The following is a 25,110-nucleotide window of genomic DNA, read 5'->3' on the forward strand; positions in this document are numbered from 1 at the left end:
TAGCCTTTTCTCCTTGGAGTGATGGACGTTGAGATGTGACCTGATAGAGGTGTATAAGATTATGAGAGGCATTGATCATGTGGATAGTCAGAGGCTTTTTCCCAGGGCTGAAATGACTAACATGAGAGGGCACAGTTTTAAGGTGCTTGGAAGTAGGTATAGAGAAGATGTCAGGGGTAAGTTTTTTATGCAGAGAGTGGTGAGTGCGTGGAATGGACTGCTGGCCACGGTGATGGAGGTGGATACAATAGGGTCTTTTAAGAGACTCCTGGATAGGTACATGGACCTTAGAAAAATACAGGGGTATGGGTAACCCTAGGTAATTTCTAAAGTAAGTACATGTTTGGCTCAGCATTGTGAGCCAAAGGGCCTGTATTGTGCTGTAGGTTTTCCAAGTTTCTATGTTTCTAAATTAATAATCCTTGAAGGAAGCTGGCTTAAAGTTGGTATATTTCGTTGCCTAATTTCATTACCGATAACTGCATTGCCTCCTTCTTTGAATTGGTTCATTGAGTCAAGGTTCACATGATCAGTGCAAACAGTTAGTTAATTTTCTTTGTTGCTGGTGGTCTCAACATACACTTCTGCCTGGGAAATACAGGCTGTAACTGTTCCACACTTCCATATGCCCTGCATGATATGGCTGCTCTGTAAAATTATGAAACTCTCTGTGTGCTCATCATCTAGTTGGAGGCAATGCTTAACTAAATTGGAGTTAACTTTTAAGTTTAATGTTAGGGTCTTTTATGGTTAAGCAAGGAATTTAGATTATAAATAACAATGAATGGAAATGTTTGAAACAAATTCAATGTACTGAATGTTAAATGATGTAAAGATAATGCTTTGTTATTAAACCCATATTATGTATGGCAATCTATCATAGCAGTTTAAAAGAGGAAAGAACTTCTTTTTAAAAAAAAAAACAGTTTAAAATAAAATTATCCAGTTTGGGACCTGGCCAAAACTAGTCATCCCAGTATTTATTCCCCATCTATGCTTGTCCCGTGGGAAGTTTGTAGTGAGCTGCTTGTTTAGCCTTTTCAGTGGGGATGAGTCAGCAACATGAATTAAACCAGTCTGAGTTTGAATGGCAGTGTCACAGAGCATAGCAACAAGCCCTTCAGCCCATTGCATCTTGCCTATCCACCTGCCTGCATTAGCTCCATATCCTTCCATGCCCTGCTCATTCAAATACCCATGCAAATAGTTTTTAAATATTGTTACGGTTCCTGCCTCCACCACCTCTAATTACTCAGTCCAGATAAAAACTCTTTAAATGAGAGATTTACTCCTCAGATCCATTTTAAATCTCCTCCCTTTTTTCATTAAATCCACACTTTACAATTGGAATTAGCAGCTTATCTATGCCTCTCATAACTTATGTACCTCTGTCAGGTCTCCTCTCAGCCTCTTTTGTCCCAGGGAAAACAGAGATAGTCTATCCATTCTCTCCCGATAACTCAAGTCCTCCTGACCAGGCAATGCCATTATAAAGCTTTTCTGCAGCATCTCTAGCCTAATCACATTCTTCCTACCATATGACAACTAAACACAATATTCCAAATTCAGTCCGACCAATGATTTGCACCACTGTAACACTCTATCTCAATTTTTGTACTCATTGCCTTCATCGATGAGGGCAGGTATGCCATTCACCCTTTTCACCACCCTGTCTACCCGTGTGCCCATTTTTGCGAGGTATGTACTTGTTGAACAGAGACTTTGGATACAAGATTCCCCAAAGGTCTGCCATTTACTGTGCATTTCCTGCTCTGGTATAACTTCCCAAAATCCATCACTTTGCACTTATCTGAGTTAAACTTCATCTGCCATTCCCCTGCCCACTTTCTCAATTGACCTATATCCAGTTGTAACCTTAGATAACCTTCTTTACTACATTATACAACCAATTTTGTAGTTATCTGTAAACTTACCAGGCATGCCACCAATGTTCTTAACCAGATCATTAATATACATTATATAGCTAACAACAGAAGACCCATCACTGACTTCAGTGGCACACAGCTGATCACAGGCCTCCAATCTGCAAAAGCAACCTTCCACTATCACCTGCCAACTCCTAACACTAAGTTAATTTTGTATCCAATTGTCAAACTTGTCCTGGATCCAATGTGTTTCAACTTTCTGGACCTTGTCAAAGGTTTTGCTAAAGTTCAAGTATATACTTTATAAAGTTTGGCATTTATCATCCTGTCCTTGTCAATCTTCTTAGTCATTTCTTCAAAAAAAATCCAGACAAATTCTTGAGACTTGATTTGTCAATCACAAGGTCATGTTGATATCCCTAATTAGTTCTTGCTTCTCAATGCAAATAGCTCTTGTCCCTCAGAATCCTTTCCAGTAATTTCCTCTCTGCTGCTAAAAGGCCTAATTCCCTGGTTTGTTCTTGCTGCCACATTAAATAAAGGCACATTCTTTTGATACTATAGCTGAGCCTAACAAAGATACAAATACAAAGACACAAGTGACAACAGATGCTGGAATCTGGAAGATATCAGCTGGAGGAGCCCAGTGGGTCAAGCAGTATTGATGGGAAGAAAGAAATTGCTGACATTTCTTTCACATCAGGACCAAGAATGGAGAAGGGAGACAGAAGGAGAAGAGAATTGGCAAGAAGGGATTCAGAGGTGATTGATAGACTGAGGAGGGTGTAAGATTAAGGTAGGTAGTGTCAGGTTGGGGAGGTGGACTGGGTTAGATTCTTGGTGTATCATTCACTATAGCAAAGACAAAACAACGGATGGACCAAGATGGGGAGGGAATGTGAAGATGAGAGACAGCTGCTGGAGGAAGATTAGCAGGAACAAAGATACCAAGACTTCTGCCTAGGATCCAGCAATCTCCTCCCTTGGTTCCTACAATGTTCTAGAATAGACCTAGTCAGGCATTAAATATTTATCCACCTTTATATGTATCAAGAACTTCCTTGGTAACATTAATAAACTGGAAGTGTTTTTATGGAGTAATATTTCAATGTTTTCTGTGATTATCAGTCCAAAAACCTAGCAACGGTTGCCTTCATAAATTTTAGGTTATCTTTATTTAAGTTCCACAGGTCATAAGGTGGGATCTGAAATCAGTTCACTGGAAATTTAGTGCAGGCCTCCGGATTATGAATTCGGTTGCTTAACCACTGCTCCACCATCATCATAATATTACTCATTGCTGATATTTCTTTATTCAGAAAATGTAGTTAAATGTGTAAACAAACCTGCTTTCATGTACTTCACCTTTCATGTTTTCTCTTTGCTACTTGTTGTTTAAAAAAGACAAATAAAGATAGATTATCCTTTTATTATGTAGGAGTGTGAGTTGCTATGGACAAATTGACGGCAGAGTTCTTTACATTCAAAAGAAACAGCTGTTAAAAAAGCATACTGACTTTGAAGTCTTTTGGGATGTCCTGAGGTTATGAAGCAGATATATAAATGCAAGCCTTGCTTTTTTAATGGGATACATATTGCACTGATGTTGCAAACAAAAAACCCAAGAGTCTTAATTGGTATATTTCCTGTATGACCACTGGATTGTCATGATCCATGTCTGACTGGGGTATGTCTGCAGATTAATTCCATGACTCATAATGTAGTAGTGGTTAGAAATTTGTTCCCAAGTAACTACCAAGTAATTATATACTACAACCATAATTCACACTGATCACAGATTTTCAACACAACATTTTGCTGTACAGATTAATAATTCCTTATGTCATGTTTAAATGTTTTTAAGTTATGACTTGACTCAGAAGTAAGAATGTCTTCTCTGCATTGCACATGCATGAACTTATCAGTACAGCAAAATGTACATTCAGAATCTGGTATAATATCATCAGCATAAATTGTGAAATCTGTTGTCTTTGCAACAACATAATAATAGAACACAAATATATGTGTGTGTGTGTCTGTGTGTTCATGTGTATATGCGTATATGTGTGTGTGTGTAGTGCAAAATAGAAAAGAGTAGTTAAACACTGTTCATGGGATCAATGTGCATTTAGAAGTCAGATGGCAGAGGGGAAGAAGCTGTTCCTGAATCGCTGAGTGTGTGCCTTCAGGCTTCTGTACCTCCTTCCTGATGGTAGCAATGAAAACAAGGCATGACCTAGATAATGGGGGTTCTTAATGATGGATGCTGTCTTTTTGAGGCATCGCTCCTTGAAGATCTCCTGGATATTATGGGGTTAGTGCCCATGATGGAGCTGACTAAGTTTACAGCTCTGCAGCTTATTTCAATCCTATGCAACCCACCCCATACCAGATGGAGATGCACCCAGTCAGAATGCTCTCCATGGTACATCCATAGAAATATGCGAGTGTTTTGATGACATACCAAATCTCCTCATACTACAAAAGATATAGCTGCTGTCTTGCCTTCTTTGTAGCTGCATCGATATGTTGGGTCCAGGTTAGATCCTCAGAGATATTGACACCCAGGAACTTGAAACTGCTCACTTTCAAATTCTGATCCCTCTGAGGTGTGTGTGTTCCCTGATTTTACCCTTTCTGAAATCCACAATCACTTCTTTGGTCTTACTGACGTTGATTACAAAGTTGTTGCTGCTACACCACTCAACGAGCTGATGAATCTCGCTCCTGTCTGCCCTGTCATTACCATCTGAAATTATGGCATCAGATGGTTATGATACATCACCATTCAGCTCCATCAGTGTTGCAGGCAACACGATTTGGTTGCTGAGAAATTAAAATACTTATTTGCACAATGTAATTAAATTTCTATAAAGGTAAATCATGAGTGAAACTCATGAATGTTCACAAAGCCTGTGATTTTTGTTCTAGAGTACTTGATATTGTTGCCACTGAACTCATAAAGGAAGCAACAATCTTGGTGGTATTCAATAATGTGCAGTGCCTCTTTAGGAGCTACTTCTGGGATTTTTATTTGCATTAGAGTCCCATATGCAGTCTGGAAGTCACTCTTGTAAAAATGGACTATCAAAGGTCCTATAAAGTCAGCTGCTGTATTATTTATAGGGGACTTCCCAGGGCAAGTACTAGGCCAATGCTGTGAACAGGACAGATGTGGGTACCCTTTAGAATCAGATTCAGATTAATCTATTTAACACATACACATTGAAACATATGTACAGTGAAACACGTTGTTTGCACTAACTGCCAACACAACATAAGGATATGCTGGGGGAGCCTGCAAGTGTCAATATACATTCTGGCATCAACATAACATGTCCACAGTGTTCATCAGAATAACGCAAGCAATAACAACAGCAACAAATCAAAGTAACAGCAGGACAGGCCCTTTTCCCAGCTGTGCACGCCGCCATGTTCACATACAGACAGGCCTTCCTCCCCAGGACAGCTCAGCGCCAGACCTCTGACTGCAGTCCTTTGGCCCTAAACACTCAAACTCACAGGCATCGGACCTCCGACCTTCAGTCCATGACCTGACTTACAGATAAGGGGCTTCTGAAATCCAGATTCACCAACATCGGTCTTCTGTCTTTGGGCTTCATTCTCTGATATCAACCCCAGGACTCAACAATCACCAGACTTTGAAATTTAAGCTCGACCTCAGTACTCGCACTAACCTTGACCATGGGAATTGCCACCCTGGGGGGCAGATCACCAATCCTTGTGCCTTCTGTCTGCATGGACCTCCAAACCTAGGACATTCTGACTTAAAGGGTCACCTACCCTTTGTCCTTGTGGCCCACTGACTACAGTCCTTGACCACAGAGATTGCTGGTCTTCACCCTCAGTGCCTGACAACACGAACCCCAGGACCTCCGACCGCGGAGAGCTCCAACTTTTACTCTGACCACTGGTTCCTGCCCTGACTCTTCATTTAATGCCCCTGACCTCTAACTCCCCATCAACCCTGTCTATAAACTTTAACCTAACCCCTAAATTCCTCCCACAATCCCCAAACTACCCCTACAAACCTAAAAAAAAAATGCTGAGTCTGGGCCATAAACTCGATGGACATCAGAGCTCAGCGCCATCTTGACCTTTACACTCAAAGATTCAAAGTTCAATTATTATGGAAAGATGGCATATAGAATACAACTGATTTACATGGACTAGATGGGCCAAAGGGCCTGTTTCTGTACTGTACTTTTCTAAGACTCTGGGATTCGTCCTACAGGCAGCCATGAAACAAAAAACACCATGGAAACTGTTCGAGAAAACATCAAACACCCACTGCACCATAAAAGAAACAAATTGCGCAAGTGGCAACAAGTGAGTGAACAGCACATAGAATATCAAACACCAAACCAGAACTCCAGTGGTATTCAGTTTCCTTACCAGATTTTCTTGGAGTCCACCAATACCCTTCCATAGTAGTGACCTACACCTACAGTACATACTCAAGAGTGAGCCTTGCCCAGCTTACAAACTCCTGCCATTGATTATTTAACTCCTTCCATTCACCAATTTCCGAACTCAGTCCAATGATCACCACCTATCCTTCCATCCAATGATCAAGTGATCACTTGCAGACCATGACCAATGGCTGCAGACTGTCTACACCACACCACCAGTTGCTTGCAATGGACCTTCATGGATATCCGAACATTCCATCGACAACCATTTGCATTCCCCACCCTTTGAAACTGAATGGCCCGAATCTGGCCATGGCACCGCACTTGCTAGTTTCATTTCTTTTATCTCCATGGTTATTCCATGTGATGGAATAACCTTCTATTATATGAGGTTGAGTCTGTTTAAAACCCAATGCCATGAGTGTGTGAAGTATTGAGATTCTGACAGAGACCCTCAGTGGTGCAGTAGTCATGTATGATATTGGTGCAGTGAGCATGCAGAATGCAGGTGCAGTCACTGTGTACAATAGTGGTGATGTTATAATGTACAATGAAGTGCAGTGTGCTTTTACAATATGGTACAGTGGGAATGTGTGATGGTGGTGACATGCTCAACATGTACTTGCTAAGCAATTTGAACTCTAATGTAATCAGACGGGAAAGGCCTGTAAGTGTTGGTGGAATGTCACAAAGAGGACATGGCCTTACTGAGATGAGGGAGGCAAATTCATTGAAATATTTTGTTTGAAAGCTCAGTCAGAGAAATGGCAGGGAAATGGATTATGAATCCTACCGCTGCCTCATTGCCTTGCATTTTTCAAGTCATTAATACATGTATGATTCCCAGGAAAGAAATGTCTGAATTCATTCAATGCTTCAGTGAGCAGTCAATTTCGATACTGAGGCCGATAGTTGTTCTGGAGACTAGCAGTCTGCTAATAGTTAATCTTGGTTATTCTCTAGTAAATATTATTTTTAGTGCTCTTTAATAGAATAAGTGATTTTACATCAAGCCAAAAACAACATGCTGGTTCTTGCTGATAACCAGTAGTGAGGACTGGGGATTTTACAGTTGCCTGAATAACTGGGTCCACTTAAGCATATGTCACATCACGTCTTCTCTAAAATCGATTCCTTGTTTCAAAGTTATAATGAATAGGTTTTTCATTCTATTAAATGCATTGTGATAATATCTTATAAATTAATAATTCTTAGCATTATACTTTAATGAGAGTGATAACAATATTTAAATTTTTCATTTATTCAAGGACTCATTTAAAAATATCACGGATACAACTGCGACACTTAACACTGGATAAAGTATGTACTCAAAGCAAAAATTAAGACAGAGGAAATATTGACTTGAGATGGAAAGTCTGTGCAGGCCACAGGAATGAACTCTGTTACAGGAAGTCAGATTTGCCAAGAAAGCAAGATTTCATAAATCTTGTGAAGAGAGACAGTAATCAGCACAAAGAAACCAATGATAGCAACAACAGCTGCATGATCATTGAGTCAGAACATTCTCACTTAGGAAGTATCTTTATCCCCTGGTGCTAGGAACTATTTGCATATTGTTCTAAGAAGCTAAATACTCCTGAGAGCTTTACTGTAGACAAGTGGACTAAATTCCCTCCCAGTGTGTTGTTTTTAACAACCACTGGCCAGGTGTGAGTAAAATTAATTTTACTTTGTCAAATTCTTAAAAATGAAAAGAAATAATCATTTAAGATATGAAACACACACAAAATGCTGGAGGGACTCAGCAGGCCAGGCAGTGTCTGTGGAAGAGAGTACAGTCCACGCTTCAGCAAGACTGGAGAAAAAAGATGAGGAGTCAGAGTTAGAAGGTGAGGTAGGGGGAGGGAGAAACACAAGTGATAGGTGAAACCCTGGGGGGGGGGAGCGAGGGTGAAATAAAGTGCTGGGAAGTTGATTGGTGAGAGAGATTAGAGAAGGGGGAATCTAATAGGAGATGACAGAAGGCCATGGAAGAAAGAGGGAGGAGCATCAGAAGGAGGCGATGGGTAGGCAAGGAGATAGAGGAAAAAGGGGATGGGGAATGGTGAAGGAGGAGGAGGCCATTACCAGAAGTTTGAGAAATCAATGTTCATACCATTAGGTTGCTGCTCAGCTCTTTCCAGCTCTTTACTTCAACTCCTCCCACCACCCACTCCCGGTTTCACTTATCACCTTGTGTTTCTCCCTTCTGCTCCCCCACCTTCTAACTCTGATTCCTCCTATTTTTCTCTCCAGTAGTGGTGAATGGTCTCAGTCCGAAATGTCGACTGTTTACTCTTTTCTATAGATGCTGGCTGGCCTGCTGAGTTCCTCCAGCATTTTGTGTGTGTTGCTTGGACTTCCAGCCTCTGCAGATTTACTCTTGTTTGCGATTTAAGATATGAAAATGCGTTCCATCAAAAATGTGTTTTTATTCAAAATTTAAACTTATCTACATCAGATCCTGAGTTCTGGGTGGGAAAACCGTGTGGAATGACTGAGCAGAAAAATTCAACTTTACTGCCTTCACAGTTTGCAAAGCAAAGGCTCTATCTACACACACACGAGCAGCTACTAAAATTGGCAGACTTCTCATTCTGGTGATGACTACATCTAAACTGAACCCAGATTTTTTTTTGGTTGGAATAATCCCTTTGCAATCATATCCAGACCTTTTTGCAAACATGGTTATTAGTGATTAAAGTGCGTATTTCTGAAAAGAATACGATCAGAGGTAAAAGGGCTGGCAATTTGCTAGCACTGTTTGTCTTCTTCAAGGTGAATTTTACTCAAACTGTTCAGGAGAAAGGAATAGGAAAAAAGAAACGCAGCTAAATAAAAGCAGGGGAAAGCCCTTTGAATCTGTTCCACTGTTAAATTCAGTCACATTTGATCCTGTATCTCAACAGCATAGTCGCACTCTCTTTCTGTAAACCGTGATGCCTTTTGTGTCTACAGATTGATCCGTTTGAAAATTGTCCATTGTAAAGTGAATCAATACGTAAAGCACAACTGTCAATGTGGCTTTGAATGCCTAAGTGTTAGAAGGTTTAACTGAAACGTGAATTATGTTCCTGGCAGAGGACTAATGAAGGTCAACAATGTTGAACACCATGGATAAGGACGCAGTTTGCAGAATTGATAAAATGAATCAAAATCAGCATGTTGTATGCTTTCAGGGTTAACTCAGAGGTGATAATGTTTCCGAGTCCCTGATGCTCATACCTTTATGCATGTCTGAGTTACTGGTTAATTGCAACCCATCTTGAAGATGGTAAAATGAAGTTCCAGTGATGGAGAGAGTGCTTGTGATAAGATGAGGGCACAAGGGATTTCTATTCTAAACAACCACTGGTAGATGAGTGGAAAAAAAAAGATGACTGCACTCCATGAAAAGCACATTACTGTGGGTGTTAAAATGATAATGTTATTTCTTCTTGATACTTTGATTGAATAAAAAATGTCATTATGATTATTGGGAGCAGGCCTGCACAGGGCTTTTTCAGGATTAATTTTGCTTGCCCTTTTTGAAATTTTGGATTGTTTCTCTGCACTGGAGTGCAGCATATTTTACTGAGATTAACTGATTTTGACATCTGGCTTGCAGTTTGTGTCATAGATGGTCAGATCAAGATGGCTTTAATTGGAATTTTAGATTCTTTGAATAGTTTATCTGAATCATAGATTAAATACATAAAATGGATTCAAAACCTTTACACTGCAAGCTTCATTGGAGAAGCAAAGCTCATTTTTCTCATCCACAGTTGTTAAAGAAGTATGAATTGATAAAATTCTTCCTGTTCTAACTGAACCAGGAGACAAGGTATTGTGCAACATGAGTGTTCAGCCCTTGTGCTATTGTTCAATGTTTCAGGTTTAACAGACTCTCCTGATGGAGATAACAACTATCTGATACTTATGAGATATGTATGTTACTTGCTTTTATTGTCTGCATGAATCTATACACTCAGAGGTAAGTTTATTCAGTACCTCCTGGACCAATGAGTGTATGTTCAATTCTGCTGCTGTAGCCCATCCACTTTGATGCGAGATGCTCTACTGCACACCACTGCTGTAACACGTGGTTATTTGAGTTACTGACACCTTCCTGTCAGTAGGAACCAGTCTGGCCATTCTTCTTTACCACTCACTGGATGTTTTTTGTTTCTCGTACTACTCTCTGTAAACTCCAGAGACTGCTGTGTGTGAAAATCCCAGGAGATCATCTGTTTCTGATGTACTCAAACCACCCTGTCTGGCACCAGCAATCATTCCCTGATCAAAGTCAGTTAGATCACATTTCTTTCTCATTCTGATGTTTGGTCTGAACCACAACTAAACCTCTTGACAATGTTAGTATGTGTTTATACATTAAGTTGCTGCCACAAGATTGGCTGATTAGATATTTGCATTCGCGATGAGCAGGAGTACAGGTGTACCTAATAAAGTGGCCACTGAGAGTATGTGGGACTTGCTGATAGCAGGCACAATCTATTATTTGAACAGTTGTGAATTGAATTAGACTGATTATCTGTGAATATTCTGTGCTCTGACTTGGTAATTGAGGTTATAGATGATGCAGCTGATGGTCATATCTAATACACAACCCTGTCCTGTAGATGCTGCTTAGCCTGCTGCGTTCCACCAGCATTTTGTGTGTGTTGCTGGAACTCCTAAAGGCGTTCAATGGCCAACAACAACTGTTTTCCTTTGTGCCTGGTTTAATTCCAACCAGTAGATGCTGTTAACCTTCTACTGACTTCAATATTACACAATTTCAAGATGGAATTTAATATCCAAAGAATACAAGCACTTTTGAAGAAATACCACTTTGCCAATGAACAGCAGAGACCCATCCATAAGACTGCGGATGACTTGCTTCCACTCCTGTGCCAAGGAGTCTCAGATGGTTGTGCTAATCTGGGACCAGCAGACTCTGCAACAGTTAGGGCAGGAGGTGTGTGACAGGGTAAGAGGAGGGTGGTACGGAAGGTGATGGAAGTCTGGCAGTAATCACTGGACTTCGACATGCATTCATAAAGAGGCTTGTTCTCAATAATCTCCCAGATATTCCTTGATTTTGAGTAGTCATGGGCACAGGCTTCCCACAAGTCAGTGAGGATATTGTGTATTTTCTAGGCACCTTTGAGAACATTGTTGAAGTGTCTTCTCTCTTTGACTCTTGCTAAGGAAGCTAGATATGGAGCAGGCAAATGATATGGCTTGCCTTGTGGGACTGGCTGAGGGCCAGTAGAGCCTTCTCAAGAAGGTCCTGCTGAGACCTGCTGAAGGGTCTCGACCGGAAACGTTGACTGTACTCTTTTCCATAGATCCTGCCTGGCCTGCTGAGTTTACTTGCTTGTTTACTTGCCTAATTAATTTAGTGTGTGATACCTAACAGTGACCCTCACAGAGGTATGATGTTTATCTTCTATCTTCTGTATTTCCTCCCAGTGAAAGTACTGAGACATGCTCTACCTGCTGAGTACAATGTAGAACCCCAGAATGATGCAGTCCCTGGGCCTACCCTCTCCATTTGCCCCCAGACTCCTGAATCTGAGACACCATCACGGTAGTTAGAAGCCCCAGTCTCCAATATATTACTTTCTTTCCTCAGTCCATATCCAGAGCACAAAACCCAACCCCTGGCTTAACTTTGTCTTGCTGACTCAACTTATTCCTTAGTCTGGATCCTGTTGGCCTCTGGCATTCTCCATCACCCTACCTCGATCGACTGAGAAATCTCTGCTCACTGGTGCTATTTCGTTCTAATTCCCCAATCTGATCAGAGTGGAAAGAGGAATTTTCCTTTGTAAGAGGATGTCCATTGGATCTTGGGTGAGTTAGTCACTGATACAGTGACACAATTACAGTACATGGCATGCCCTTTTAGAACACTCCAGTTTCTCTGCCATAACATTTTCACTTAGTGGATGACTTTCCCCTATTGTCTCCCAGAACTTCAATCATCTGTCTCCCTAGATCCACTATTGGATGCGCTGGCTCTATGTGGTCCCCAGTAGTATAGTATTCAAAGATAAATTCATTCACAAATAGATCAATTGCAATTTGAAAATGGCTCCCAGCCTGCTTGTTTAGGCCAGTAAAACCCTTGGCCAAAGCTAATCCTTTTCTTGCCAATTCACTGGTCCCTGTCTGCTCCTTGGAAGAATGTTAGTCCATTTTCAGCAGCTTTCCTCCATCAAATAGTGTGAGTTTTGGCCATGTCAGTAGTTAGTCCATCACACAGGAGATTGCATCAGAGCCTAATTCTGTCGTCTCTGTGTATGTACATTTGTGGGTTTCACAGCCAAAGCTCTGGCTGATTAATCCCTTGTTTAATGAGGGGTCATCAACTAAGTACAGACTGGCTACAAATCCTGAGACTTTCTTGTTGTGTACAAATGAGCTGTTCATCAAATATTTTTTAAGCTGCTGGAGAGGCTGGAAGGTTCGCTGCAACAGTTCCTTATTTGTTCCCTCTCTGCTCTCCGCTTTTCCTATATATTAATTTATCAACAACATTCCTATAGAGGAGAGCTCTGTTTAAAAGAAGTGGGTCAGCATATATAATTTCTCTTTCCTTAGCTGTGGTTTTATAGCAGACTATTAAGAGACAGAATTATAACATGCCTAGAACTAATTTCTAACACTCTTGAGTCCTTTATGTTTTTCGGGGGCTTTTTAAATGACATGTAATGCAGTTCTGGCTCTGGTGAAGAGTGGAGAGGGTGCATTCTGGTGGGACTCTGAACTATTTGCTGTTCCTCACAGCTTCCACAGTAGAACATAATGGGAAGTGACAGAAAACGAAGAGATTCCACTCCCTTTTCTGAGAGGCACAAAGAAACGCTTTACCCGCTGACCACAGGGTAGATTGTAGATTCCAAAGTTCAATGTTCAAAGTAAATTTTATTATCAAAGTACATATATGCAATCAGGTACAACCCTGAGATCCATTTTCTTGTGGGCATACTCAACAAATCTACAGAATAGTAACCTTTACAGTTGAAAATCAACCAGAGCACAGAAGACAACAGACTGTGCAAATGCAAATATAAATAAATTGCAATAAATAATGAAAACATGAGACAATGAGATAAAGAGTCTTTGAAGTGAGATCATTGGTTGTTGGAACATTTCAATGATGGGGCAAGGGAGTATAGTTATCATCTTTCATTCTAGAGCAGGATGGTTGAGGGGTGGTAACTGTCATTGAACCTGGTGGTGCGTTATCTGAGGCTCTTGTACCTTCTACTTGATAGCAGCGGTGAAAAGGGATCATAACCCGGGTGGTGGGGATCTCTGATGATGGATACTGCTTTCTTATGACAGCATTCCATGTAGATGTGCTGAATGGTTGGGAGGGATTTACCCGTGATGTACTAGGTTGAATCCACTACCTTTTGTAGGATTTTCCATTCAAACGAATTGGTGTTTCCATACCATGCCATGATGCAGCCAGTCAATACACTGTACATTACACATCTATAGGAGTTTGTCAAAGTTTTAGATGTCAAGTCAAAACTCCGCAGACTCCTAAGGAAGTAGGCCTTGGAAATTAAACATGAAAAGTAATATTTATCAGCCTTTTCTTCATTTTGTTTCAATTTTATACTTGTTGAATAATATACTATTAAATTACTTGTCCTACAATCCAACAATGATGTAATTTAACTATCTCCCGATCTGCACTGAGAAATGTTTTCATTTCTTGTCTCACACTGACAATTGACACAATTTTCCCCTCTGGCTACACTCTAGCTCTAAATGTTCTTTCCAAAAGTCCAAACTTACACCTGGTCACCAACACGTAAGCACTTCAATTACTAATTGTACCCTCTAACTAGTGTTCAGACACTGTATCCACAACCGCCTGTCTCCTCCACCGAGAGTGAGACGCAGTTATGCACGTCTGTTAGATAGGACGCTGGTGTGACAAGATCAGCAACACTGCTTAAGGTATTGTTGTCTTTATTTAAGAAAGGATGCAGTATTGGAGAAGATAACATCATCTGTTAATCAGAAGCTGGAACAATTTGGTTCATACTGGGAAAAATGGTTTAACTACATAATGTCTGATAGGCCTGATTTTATTCTCACAAATCAATGAATATGTTGTAAAAAAAAATCACTTCCTATTTGTACATAGTTTTTTTCCTTTTGCTTGTTTTTCTTTCCGCTCTTTTCTATAAGAGTATACATCAGATAAATACTTTGTGGAGATTTGTGACATATATGATTATATGATATATGTACAATGTCTGAAATACATCTCATGGAAATTTTTGTTTGATGATGAACATCAATAAAAAAAATAAATTACAAAAAAAAAGAAAAATGGACACAAAAGTGACATCTAGAATAGCGGATTGTCTTGTGACCAGGACTGCATCCACTGAGAAAGGGGTGGCTTGATTGAAACATGCAAAATCCTGAGGGCTTTTGATAGGATGGATAAGGAAAGTATGTTTGCATTTTTTTAAAATTTTTTTTTGGAGTATCTAGAACTAGGAGTCACTTCTAAAATAAATCCTTGTTCATTTAACAGAAATACAAAACAGTTGTTTCCTTTCAAAAATGCTCAGAATACTTTCCTTTGATGTACAAAGGAAGCAGCGTATTTGATTATATTTAAGTGGAGTGACTCTTGATAAGATATAGTAGATAGATTATTGGTAAGCAAAAGATGAGAAAGGTTGCTGCGGAAAATGTTGACTTGAGGTTGCAATCAGATCAGCCATGATCTTATTAATTGGTGAGGGGCCATGTGTCTCATTTCCACTCACAATTCATAAGTACATCTCCACTCTCCCACCTGACCCTTGTCCTTAGAATGATTTTGGGGGCCCTTTATTTTGTTCTTGATGACTCATCAGCCCCAATCTCCATTCACCCCGATATGCATGCCAATCAAAGCAAAGCTCCGTTCCTTTACCTCCACTTTAAGCAAAGCACAGGCTCAAGGTTCTCTCTACTCCACCCCTCCCCATGTCCCCAACCACAGCAAAAGCCTGACAAGGCCAAGGCTGACTCCTTTGACCACAAGTGCCACATTTTTATTTTAAAATCTGTGCAAGTGTCAGTTGATTGCACCGAGGTCATGAAATAGTTGTTGACACCTCACTGCAATAAAAATTTAGTGCACCCATCTATGTGCACTCTAATATCTAGGCCAACATGTCAAGAGGGTACTGGAGTAAGAAACTAATTCTGAGAGATGTTTAAGTTGCTAAGGCTACTTACATTGAAACAGAGAAGACTAATTAAGATGCAATATTTGTTTTCTAAATTATAAAGCTTTCTTTCAATTAAGAAAACAGAATAAGGCCATTACTAGGATTGCTGATGAGGGATCAATTTATATTGAGTGAGGACAGAGTTTCAGAAAAATTTATTTTACAGAGTTGTTAGACTGTGAAATAATTTGCCTCATGGGTTGCTTGCGACTAGAGACACATTGGCTGACTAGCCCTCTTCTGTGCTGTAAAATTCTGCAGTTATGTGGTACACACTGTTCTGAGCTCCAACACCAACTTCTGGAATTGTTTTTTTTTAACTTGCATGTTTTCAGAATGTGGTGAAAGTGCTCATCTGCTTCAGCAGGAACTTAGATTAAAATACATTGTCTTGGTCATATTTTGGAAATCAGGAAATTGTGCAGCTAAATTAATCATAACACATAAATCAAATACTATTTCGCTGAAACACAAGTATTCTTTCAGAAGAAGAGAAATAAGATCTGAACAAACCGCCGGCCTTTTTTAATATTGTAGATGTTAGTTTTTATGAGAGTGGCTACAGCACAGAATTGGAAACCTTTTCAAGAGATATAAATAATGATGTTCTAAGTAGAATTATTCACTAAATTAAGCAGTGATGCTCAATCTTTATTAGACTAGCTGGAAAGGAAGATATCCCTCCTTAAGAAGTATAGCTTGGAGCAAATTCCCAGAGGAGACACAAATGTTACAACAGCTTGTGGAAATAATGAGCATTCATCAGGAGCGAAGGAAGTTCCTCAGGGCAAAATTTCCTATAGATGAGAAAACTATAATTGAGTATTCATTGCATGAATATGTCTTTCTCCTTGGTTTTGAAAAGAAAGCTTATCTGTAAATTTCTTCAGATAGATTTTCTGCTACGTGAACAATTGGGGATTCCATTCCAAATTACACACAATCCTGGAAATTTTTGAAACTAATTCTTTCCCCAACTCCTGCCCCTGACATTTTGCTCAGAGTACTTTACATATTGTGAATGAATTGTACAAAGGGAATGTCATGAGGCAGCAAATTAAAGTGAAATATATAACAAGATATTTTGAGCACCAGAGTTCAAAGCATAGCAGAAGGAGAAAGCTAAGACAAAAACAGAGGTCAGCAGGTTAGGCAGCATCATTGGAAAGAAGAACAGAGTTAACATTTCAGGCCAAGCCCCCTCTTTCACAACTAGGAATGAGGAAGCATTCTCTTAGTCATCAGCCTCCACATCCAACATATCATTCTTTTCTATAGTGAGCAGTTTCAACGTGATCCCATTATATGTCATGTATTCCATCTCCACCACTTTTTTGCTTTCTCCAGGGACCACTCTCATGATTCCTTGATCTCCTCACCCCTCACCATCCATTCCTATCCCTGGAACTTTCTCCTCCTACCTTTTCACATCCTTCGTCACTACCATTTAGTGTCCTAAACAGCCCTTCCAAGTTCACATTCACAATGTGAATTGACTACATTAATGAATGCAAATTTATCCTAGGTGATGGTTTTGCAGAACACGTTGCACTGTTGGCAATGGCATTCTTGAGCTTCCACTTACATGTTATTTAACTCTTCCTCCCATTCTCACGCCAGCCTGTCCATCCTCAACCTGCTCCATTGCTACAGAGTGGGCAAAAATCAATTGGAAGAAAAGCATCCCATTTTTCACTTGGATGGCTTACTTCCTGAAGTGTGTACATTGAATATTCCACTTTCAGTGAATCCACATGCCAACTTGTCCATCCAGTTTTCTTCTCCCTTCAATCACCTTTTCCATCTCCTCCAACCAGGCTCCATCTGCCCATCATCCCCTCCCCAAACGGTTCCAGCTATTACCTACCTGCCTCTGTCTCCCTCCCTTAGACTGATATATACTGGTAATGTGCCCTCTCCCCTCTTGGTCCTGATGCAGAAACTCAACTAGAATCTGAATCAGAATCAGGTTTAATTTTGATGGAATATATTGTGAAATTTGCTGCTCTGCTGCAGCAATACATAGAAAACTATATATTACAATAAGAAATATATACAGTATATAATAAAATAACAGAAGAACAAATCTAAGACATTAGCTTTTGTCTTACTAAATTAAATACTTATATACTGCATATAATGCAAAAAGGGAGGAAAAACAAAGCAAATAAGATAGTGAGGTTCAATCTCCATATAGGACTCTGATGGCAGAGGCTCCTCCTTGATGCTAGCAATGAGAAGAGGGCATGTCCTGGGTGATGTGGAAACAGAAGCATGGACCTTTTGCTTCCACAGATGCTGTTTGACCTGCTGAATTCTTCCATGATTCTGTTCTCTTTTTATCAAGAATCTTGCCAGGTTTAGAATATTGTAGCTGAGAGGAAGAGTTGGACATGGCGGTGTTTTCACATTGGAACAGAGAGAATGAGGACAAAAAAAGATTGAGATACATAATATAGAGTGCTCAAATGAATTGGAAGGATGTATTTTTCTTCACAGAGGAGTCAAAGACCCAAGGGCACAAATTTTAAGAAAATGGTAGAAGAATCTGGTGGTAAGGATTTTTAAAAATCCTGTGGATGGCAGGAGTCATGTTAGATGGAGACAAACAATATGCATCCACAATCTGTTTAAATGTGGAAGAGATGTGAGCAGTAGAGTAGTGCATCCTATGCTGGAGGATGGAATTTGGCTGCATTGTTCCTTTATAACATGGGTGAATGACCTATGAAATCGTAACACATGAACCTGATGGTAGAATTTTTGACTCTGATCGAACTCTGAGCTGATTAAGCTATATCACAATCAAAAAATCAAAAAAAGTTGAATTTCCCCATGGGGATGAATAAAGTATCTATCTATCTATCTATCTATCAATTGAAAACATTAAATCTAAGCCTTGACTTTGGTAGAAATTATAGCCCTTGGGTAAACGTTTATTAGAATAAGAATCAGGTTTATCATCATTGATCTGAGGGTGCTGTCAGTCAGAGTTGGCCATGGATATTGTGTTATAGCTGTCTAGATACGAAAGTCTGGGCAGTATATGGGGAGCCAGCTGTTGCCCATGTAGCAAGCTCCCCATCTCCCCACGTCTGATGAACCCAAAGGAACGGCAGAGACAGATACAGTTCAGTACCAGAGTTACCAGTCAACATTGAACTCAAATTAGGACTGCCTTAGGGACTCCAACTCCACATTTTTCCATCGGGGTTTACTCCCAAAGCCTTCCCCATGAGTGGGATAGCTGCAAGGTTTGTGATCAGAGTTTTCCTTCTCCTAAATGAGCTGCCAACCATGGCTGACGAGCTCCGTCTGCTCATATATCACTGATATGTCGTGAAATTTGTTGTTTTGTGACAGTAGTACAGTGCAAGACATAAATATTACTACAAGTTACAAAATTAAATATAGGGTAAAAGGGGAATAGTGAGCATTCATGGACTCTTACTTTGAACATCACAAATTCTAGTTACTGAGAAAAAAACTAGAAAGAATATTTCCGACACATGTCGAAGAGGTGACTTGTGAGAAACAAGTGGCCTTATTATGCAATCTGTGTGCAGTAAGTACATACAAGAAAAAAGCAGTTATTGTGTTTAAGCATCAATTTTGCAATCTACATCTATAATAGAAAATATAGTTACAATAAGCCTTCAATCATCTTGCTTTACTTAAGAAATTTAACAGATGATATGGACTGACAATCAAATTCAGTGCGATAGCTTGATAACCCTGCCAATTTATATTAATCATAATGTCCGGGAAATAATCTGAAGTTTGTTACAGTTATTATTCTGGTACAAATTTGTATATTCCAGTAATTTTACTAAATGTATAAATTAAGTAAGCAAAGCATATGGTAAGTAGTCATAGTAAGTGATATAATATTCATAGGGGAAGTAGTGATAGAGAAAGCACTGACGCTTTCGGTCCCATTAGTCCGAAGAGCAACCAGTAAAATGTCTAGTCATTGTGAATTATTTACTTGTGTAAAGTACTGACAGGATCCCTGTTACATCAAAAGACTGTTTACTAAAAGTGAAGGTGCTGCAAAGTGCTGTACTTCGGTCTGACGTATTACCAGCCTAACCTGGAGAGGTGCTTGGTCTCATCCCTTATCAGATGTCTTTCTGTTGATTTTTATTTATTTCTAATTAGATCAATTTGGAACCACTCTTCTTTTGCAGGATTTATTTCTGGCATCTTTTTTTAAAAAGGGAACCTAATAAATTACTTGGGAAGGGGTGGGAGGGGAAGGAAGGGCTGGGTTTGACCAGGATATCAATTCAGGTCAGTCTATTTGGAATTTGTTTGGCAGAAGGTCATGTGGCACTCTGCCTGTTACTGCAAGGGAGATGCATTACATCCTTTCATTAGCACCAACTTTCAAAATTAAGTTTGTAAAAAAAAAAAATTGTGAATGAAAAGCCTTGGTCATCAATATGATTCAAAATCTCACCAGAAGTAAATTGTGGATGTTGTACATCTTATGATAACATTTAGGTAAGTTGCACAACTGAGCAAAGGACCAAGGGTACAAGAAATACTCCACCAAGAAGTCTATGCCTTAATGTCAATAGGAGTTAATTTGTTCTGAGTGTGCCAACTGGGCTATCACCACAGTAAAGTATTTTTTTTCTTTGCAATGCTGTTTATTTTGCGGGTTGTGTAGTTAAGTTTTTCCCCCTCCCTGTATATGTGAACATATCATCTGTTTACAATATTTTTGAATGATGAAAGCATAAAGCCATTTAGAGTGGGCCACCCATCCAGAGGATTATGCTGATGATCTGCCTTTATGGGGAAAAAAAAATTCCTACTCTCCATTCCTAGTCACTGCTGTTTCTATTTTAATTCCCTAGCTCCTCAAATAGAGTCAAAGTCAAATTTATTGTTGAACGCAAAAGTACATGTATGCACAGGTACAGTGAAAAACTTGCTTATAGCAGCATCACAGGAACATGTCATCAGATAAGCAGTATTCACACGAAAAAATCTTGGTATACACAAATATTCATATGTTCTCAGTATCTTAAAAATGGCACTTTTTTCTTATTTCCCAGAATGGTGTTATATTAATTTCACTTCAGACATTTACTAACCACATACTCCACCCACCTCCCTGGTGCCACCCCTCATCACTACCACCACCACCACCAGTATTCTTTCCTGTTTCCTATTGACCCATGAATTTCTGTTTCACATTTTTCATGAATCATTTATCCTTGAAACACTGGTCTAGATTTTGTGGTTGTAATGACTGTGAAGTTATCAATACGTGTTACCTGAAAGCAGTTTCTGCCTATGTGCTGTTTAGTGTGCAGACACTGTAGATACTGCATACAAAATCCTACTGCTACATAGAGTGCTCATTCAATTGCTAACAAGAGGATTTTTTTGGAATTGGCAAAACTGCTACTTTTTACACTATTTTAACTAAAACTTTTCCATATTCCCTCTATATCTCAAAAATGAAAGGAGGCTGTTCCGTTAATTGTACAATCCCATTCTCCCACTAATTTTCCATACATCAGAAACTTAAGGAGCGGTACCTGAACTTCCATTACATTGTAAACCATAATTATCGCTGAACATCTCGGCGGCCCAATATGTGTAATTGTGTGCTGAGTTTACTTCATTTAGAATTAATTTTTCAAAGTTCGATACTTAATAAAAATAGCTAAAGATTATTTTCCTCTTTTAAAAGAACACTACCTTATGAAATTGCCTCTTCTAACTTAATCCCATTTCTTTCTCCCTAACCTTAATGCTTTTTCAGAATGTTTGATAAGTTGGTTAAGATCTTTGTTTTCTCACAAAGAAAGCGAACGGTGCTAGAAATCGGAAATACTCTACAAACGACAGCAGAATCTAACACCAGGCTGAGGGAAAGCTGCTTTATAAATATAGCTCTATCTTTCGCAGTTTTTTTCTTCTTTGTCAGTTGTGAGATCAGTTATTTAATCCATGACTCCATAATCTGGTCCATCAATTTCTCTTTTCCCTCCTCAGATACTGTTTTCTAATTGAGCACTTAAATGTTTTGTGATGTAAACTAAGTTTGACTAAGGTACCAATGGGAATCTGTTTTGAATTATTTGCTGAGAAAAATGATCTAATTTTAAAAACTTACTCAAAAATCTGAGAATATAATATGTAGCACATTAGTCTGACAAAATTTAAAGGCATTTATTGAGGAGCATGGCCTTCTAATATAAAGCCAAGACAGAAACTTAACCAAAATGGAAAGGCATAGAAAGCTCTTCCAGTTTTTGCACCCAGTGGCAGCATGAAAATCCACAACATACATCATCTTAATTTCTAATGAGACTGCATGCTCATTATCTATGTGGCATTTGCATATTCTCCCTTTCTTCTGGGTGCTTCTACAAGCCAAATGCTAACTTCCTACATCCCAAGAATGACCACTATGAAATAGGGAGGAGTTGACAGGTATGTGAAAGATAATAAGTTACAGGAAAACAATGGAACATTGGATGACTTGATGGGCCAAATAACCACCTTTGAGGTGATAAGAAAGTAAAAGGCGTATATACAGTAAGTGTATATCTTGTATTCAGTATACTTCATTGAAGACCACAGAAAATGGTTGAGAACTATATTGTTCTGCTAATGAAAGTTCCTAAATTAAACAATTAATATAAGATGTTATTTGCCAATGTAGTAATTTTAACTTTTATTCAGGCATACCTTTGGCAAATGTTACTAAATTTTACTCTACTCAAGCCAACTTTCAGTAATCAGAAGCCCATATTTGATTTGTTTTACAGAATTATAAGCTATGAATGCTGTCCTGGATATTCCAAGGTGCGGGGTGAGAGGGGCTGCCCAGTAGGTAAGATATGATCAATATACATTCTGTAGTTGTTTGCAATATTTCCAGCATTAGAAAATCAGTTTATCTTCACCCCGTAAAGGAACATCATACACCCTAGATTGGATGCTTTAGAAACTTTTATAGATTAGATATTTTAGAAACTTTTATAGATTAGATATTTCCTAATTATCAATGCATACTTTATAGCTTTCCTGCAAACATTTTTTCATGCAGGTTTTCGAGTTGTTTCATGCAGCAATTGTTATAATTACTGACATGCTCTGATGCTGTTTGTCCTCCCCTACTTTTGCAGCATTACCAGTTAACAATATTTACAATACACTGGGAAATGTTGGATCGAGTGACACTCAACTGTACTCTGACCGTGCCGGCCTCAGACCAGAGATCGAAGGACCTGGCTCCTTCACAATGTTTGCTCCCAGTAATGAAGCCTGGTCAGCTCTCTCTGCGGTAGGAATTCAATGTATCTTTTCAATTTACTTTTCTTTAAAAATGAGACATAGACTGTCTTGCCTTGCACACCTTCAGAAAGCATTTTACTGCCAATATGGCCTCTTCTGTAAAGGAGTAAGTGATTGTAGATGAAATTATTATTGATGTCATTGGTTAGATTTCACTGCTTAACATTTAAAGTCTAGCTCATAGAATTCAGAAATCATTTCTTTCAATAGGTAGATAAAGAATAATGTTGTATTTACACAGCTCACAGATATAACGTGGTATCTCCACAGAGAGCACTATATTATAGACATTATCCAAAATATGATAGGGTTGATTTGGAACATGCATGAAATCAAGGACGTGGCCACAGATCCATGATCCATGCAGCCCAGCTGCAGTTAGTGGCACTTTAAAAGTGCCTGGCCACCAAGTGCTAAAATAATCTTTGTTTTTCATAGCTCGCTATTAATCTAGGTCCTACAGCAATTATAGGAACTATAACCGGGAGCCTTACTGTTCTTCAGTATTTGGAACATTTTTACACGCGCATTGAGTTAATTCTTTGTTTCTACATAAGGTATTGCTTCCCAGTAGGCCCAGAACAGTAATGCTGTCTCAGGTGCCTTTTTGACACCACAAACCTCACAAGTTAAAATCTAGACTTTTCTGAAATATTAGCTAAAACAGCAAATATTTCCTTACGTGGAACACATAGCTACATTGACAGCCAAGGGCCAGTAGACAGTCATGATAAACAGGAAAAATAATTATTACTTACATTTTAAAAAGGGATATGAGGCCAAAAGAAATATGTGCTATTTTACTTTGTCTCAAATGGGATCAGTAATATATTTCTTTATTTGTATGCCTTTGCGACATACTGGAGACTACAAGAGAAAAGAAACGAATCTTCTAGTAGATTGTTTCATGACTAAGTAATGTAATCTATTTGTCTTTTTTACTTCAATTGTAGGAAATTATTGATGCTCTCGTAAGCAATGTCAATATTGAATTGCTCAATGCCCTGCATTACCATATGATCAACAAGCGTATTGTCACGGATGAGCTAAAGCATGGAGTGGCCTTGCCTTCAATGTACCAGGATTTAAATATATATGTACACCACTATTCCAATGGCGTAAGATTTATCCTTTCTACCTATTCCATAAATGCATTGTCTTTCCCCTTCTAGTTAATGTCTTCCTTCTTATCAATTCACTATTGCTGTTTTAAGCGTTTTAAAGACTTGCTTAAATATTATATGCTTATATTCAATACAGATCGTCACCGTCAACTGTGCACGACTAATCAGGGCTGACCAGTTTGCGACCAATGGAGTTGTGCATGTTATTGACAGAGTCCTCATGGCTGTTACAAATTCGATTCAGGATTTTCTTGAAATTGATGATAACTTTCAGCAGCTTAGAGTATGTATAAAACTATTGTTAAAATGCTAGTTTAAGGATAACATATGAATGTGATAAATGCCTTTCTGCTTCTATTGTTAACTTTAGGATTCTGTTCTTGCAACTTCTCATTTTAGAGTTCACAACCAGTTTTTATATGTTGTTTGATGTTTATTTTGCCACTGAAGATAAAACATCTGGCTTTAACACAAGGCAACAATTACCTCCTTCCACTTAATCAGTGATTCCAGATCTCCTGGGAGATACTGTGCTTCCACTATGATAAATGCAGGATAAAGCGAGGCATGGAATATGATACTTAGAACATTTCACCCCGTTTCGTTCAGATTTGCTAGATTGAACTGGGTGATTGCCCAAGGAAGCTATAATAAGCTAAGAAGCATATCATCATCTGAACGGACTGTCTTATTAAGGTAGCAGGCAGAAAACCGAAGAGTGCCCAGAAACAAAAAGTTGTCTTCCTATTTTCTAGGAATCATCAAATTTTCTTGCAGTAACTAACTTACTCTATTTTTAACGGAACTTGATAGGATGTAGTTAGTTTCTGTCTCAGAATAGTCAAATTGAAAGTGATCTAAAGGAAATTTTCAGTATAATTTGTAAATTTCTTGTGCGATCTCTGCCTAGAAATTAGATTAAATTGTGCCCGTTTCCTCTTGCACAAATCACCATGCCATTTAAAAAAATATTTTCACTAGCAATCACCTTTTTGGTAAAGTGGCACCCCTGGAGGAAATGGCTCAGCTACTGTATATCCATGAGCTATTCACTTTGCCGTATCTGACAATTAGCCACTTAATCATGTAATTGTTGTTTCCTGAC

At 39.0% G+C, this 25,110-nt stretch overlaps 1 protein-coding gene across 1 annotated transcript in view; it reads left to right on the forward strand.

The window, feature by feature from the left end:
• The window catches only part of tgfbi (transforming growth factor, beta-induced), a 64,109-nt gene that overhangs the window by 4,717 nt on the left and 34,282 nt on the right, over positions 1-25,110 (forward strand). Inside the window, exons 3-6 of the mRNA XM_073067451.1 lie at positions 22,353-22,417; positions 22,713-22,870; positions 23,835-23,999; positions 24,142-24,288. Coding sequence (XP_072923552.1) covers positions 22,353-22,417; positions 22,713-22,870; positions 23,835-23,999; positions 24,142-24,288 — 535 coding nt within the window. The remainder of the gene's footprint in view (positions 1-22,352; positions 22,418-22,712; positions 22,871-23,834; positions 24,000-24,141; positions 24,289-25,110) is intronic.

The sequence above is a fragment of the Hemitrygon akajei genome, chromosome 15 (genome assembly GCF_048418815.1).
Source record: "Hemitrygon akajei chromosome 15, sHemAka1.3, whole genome shotgun sequence".
Classification (NCBI taxonomy): domain Eukaryota; kingdom Metazoa; phylum Chordata; class Chondrichthyes; order Myliobatiformes; family Dasyatidae; genus Hemitrygon; species Hemitrygon akajei.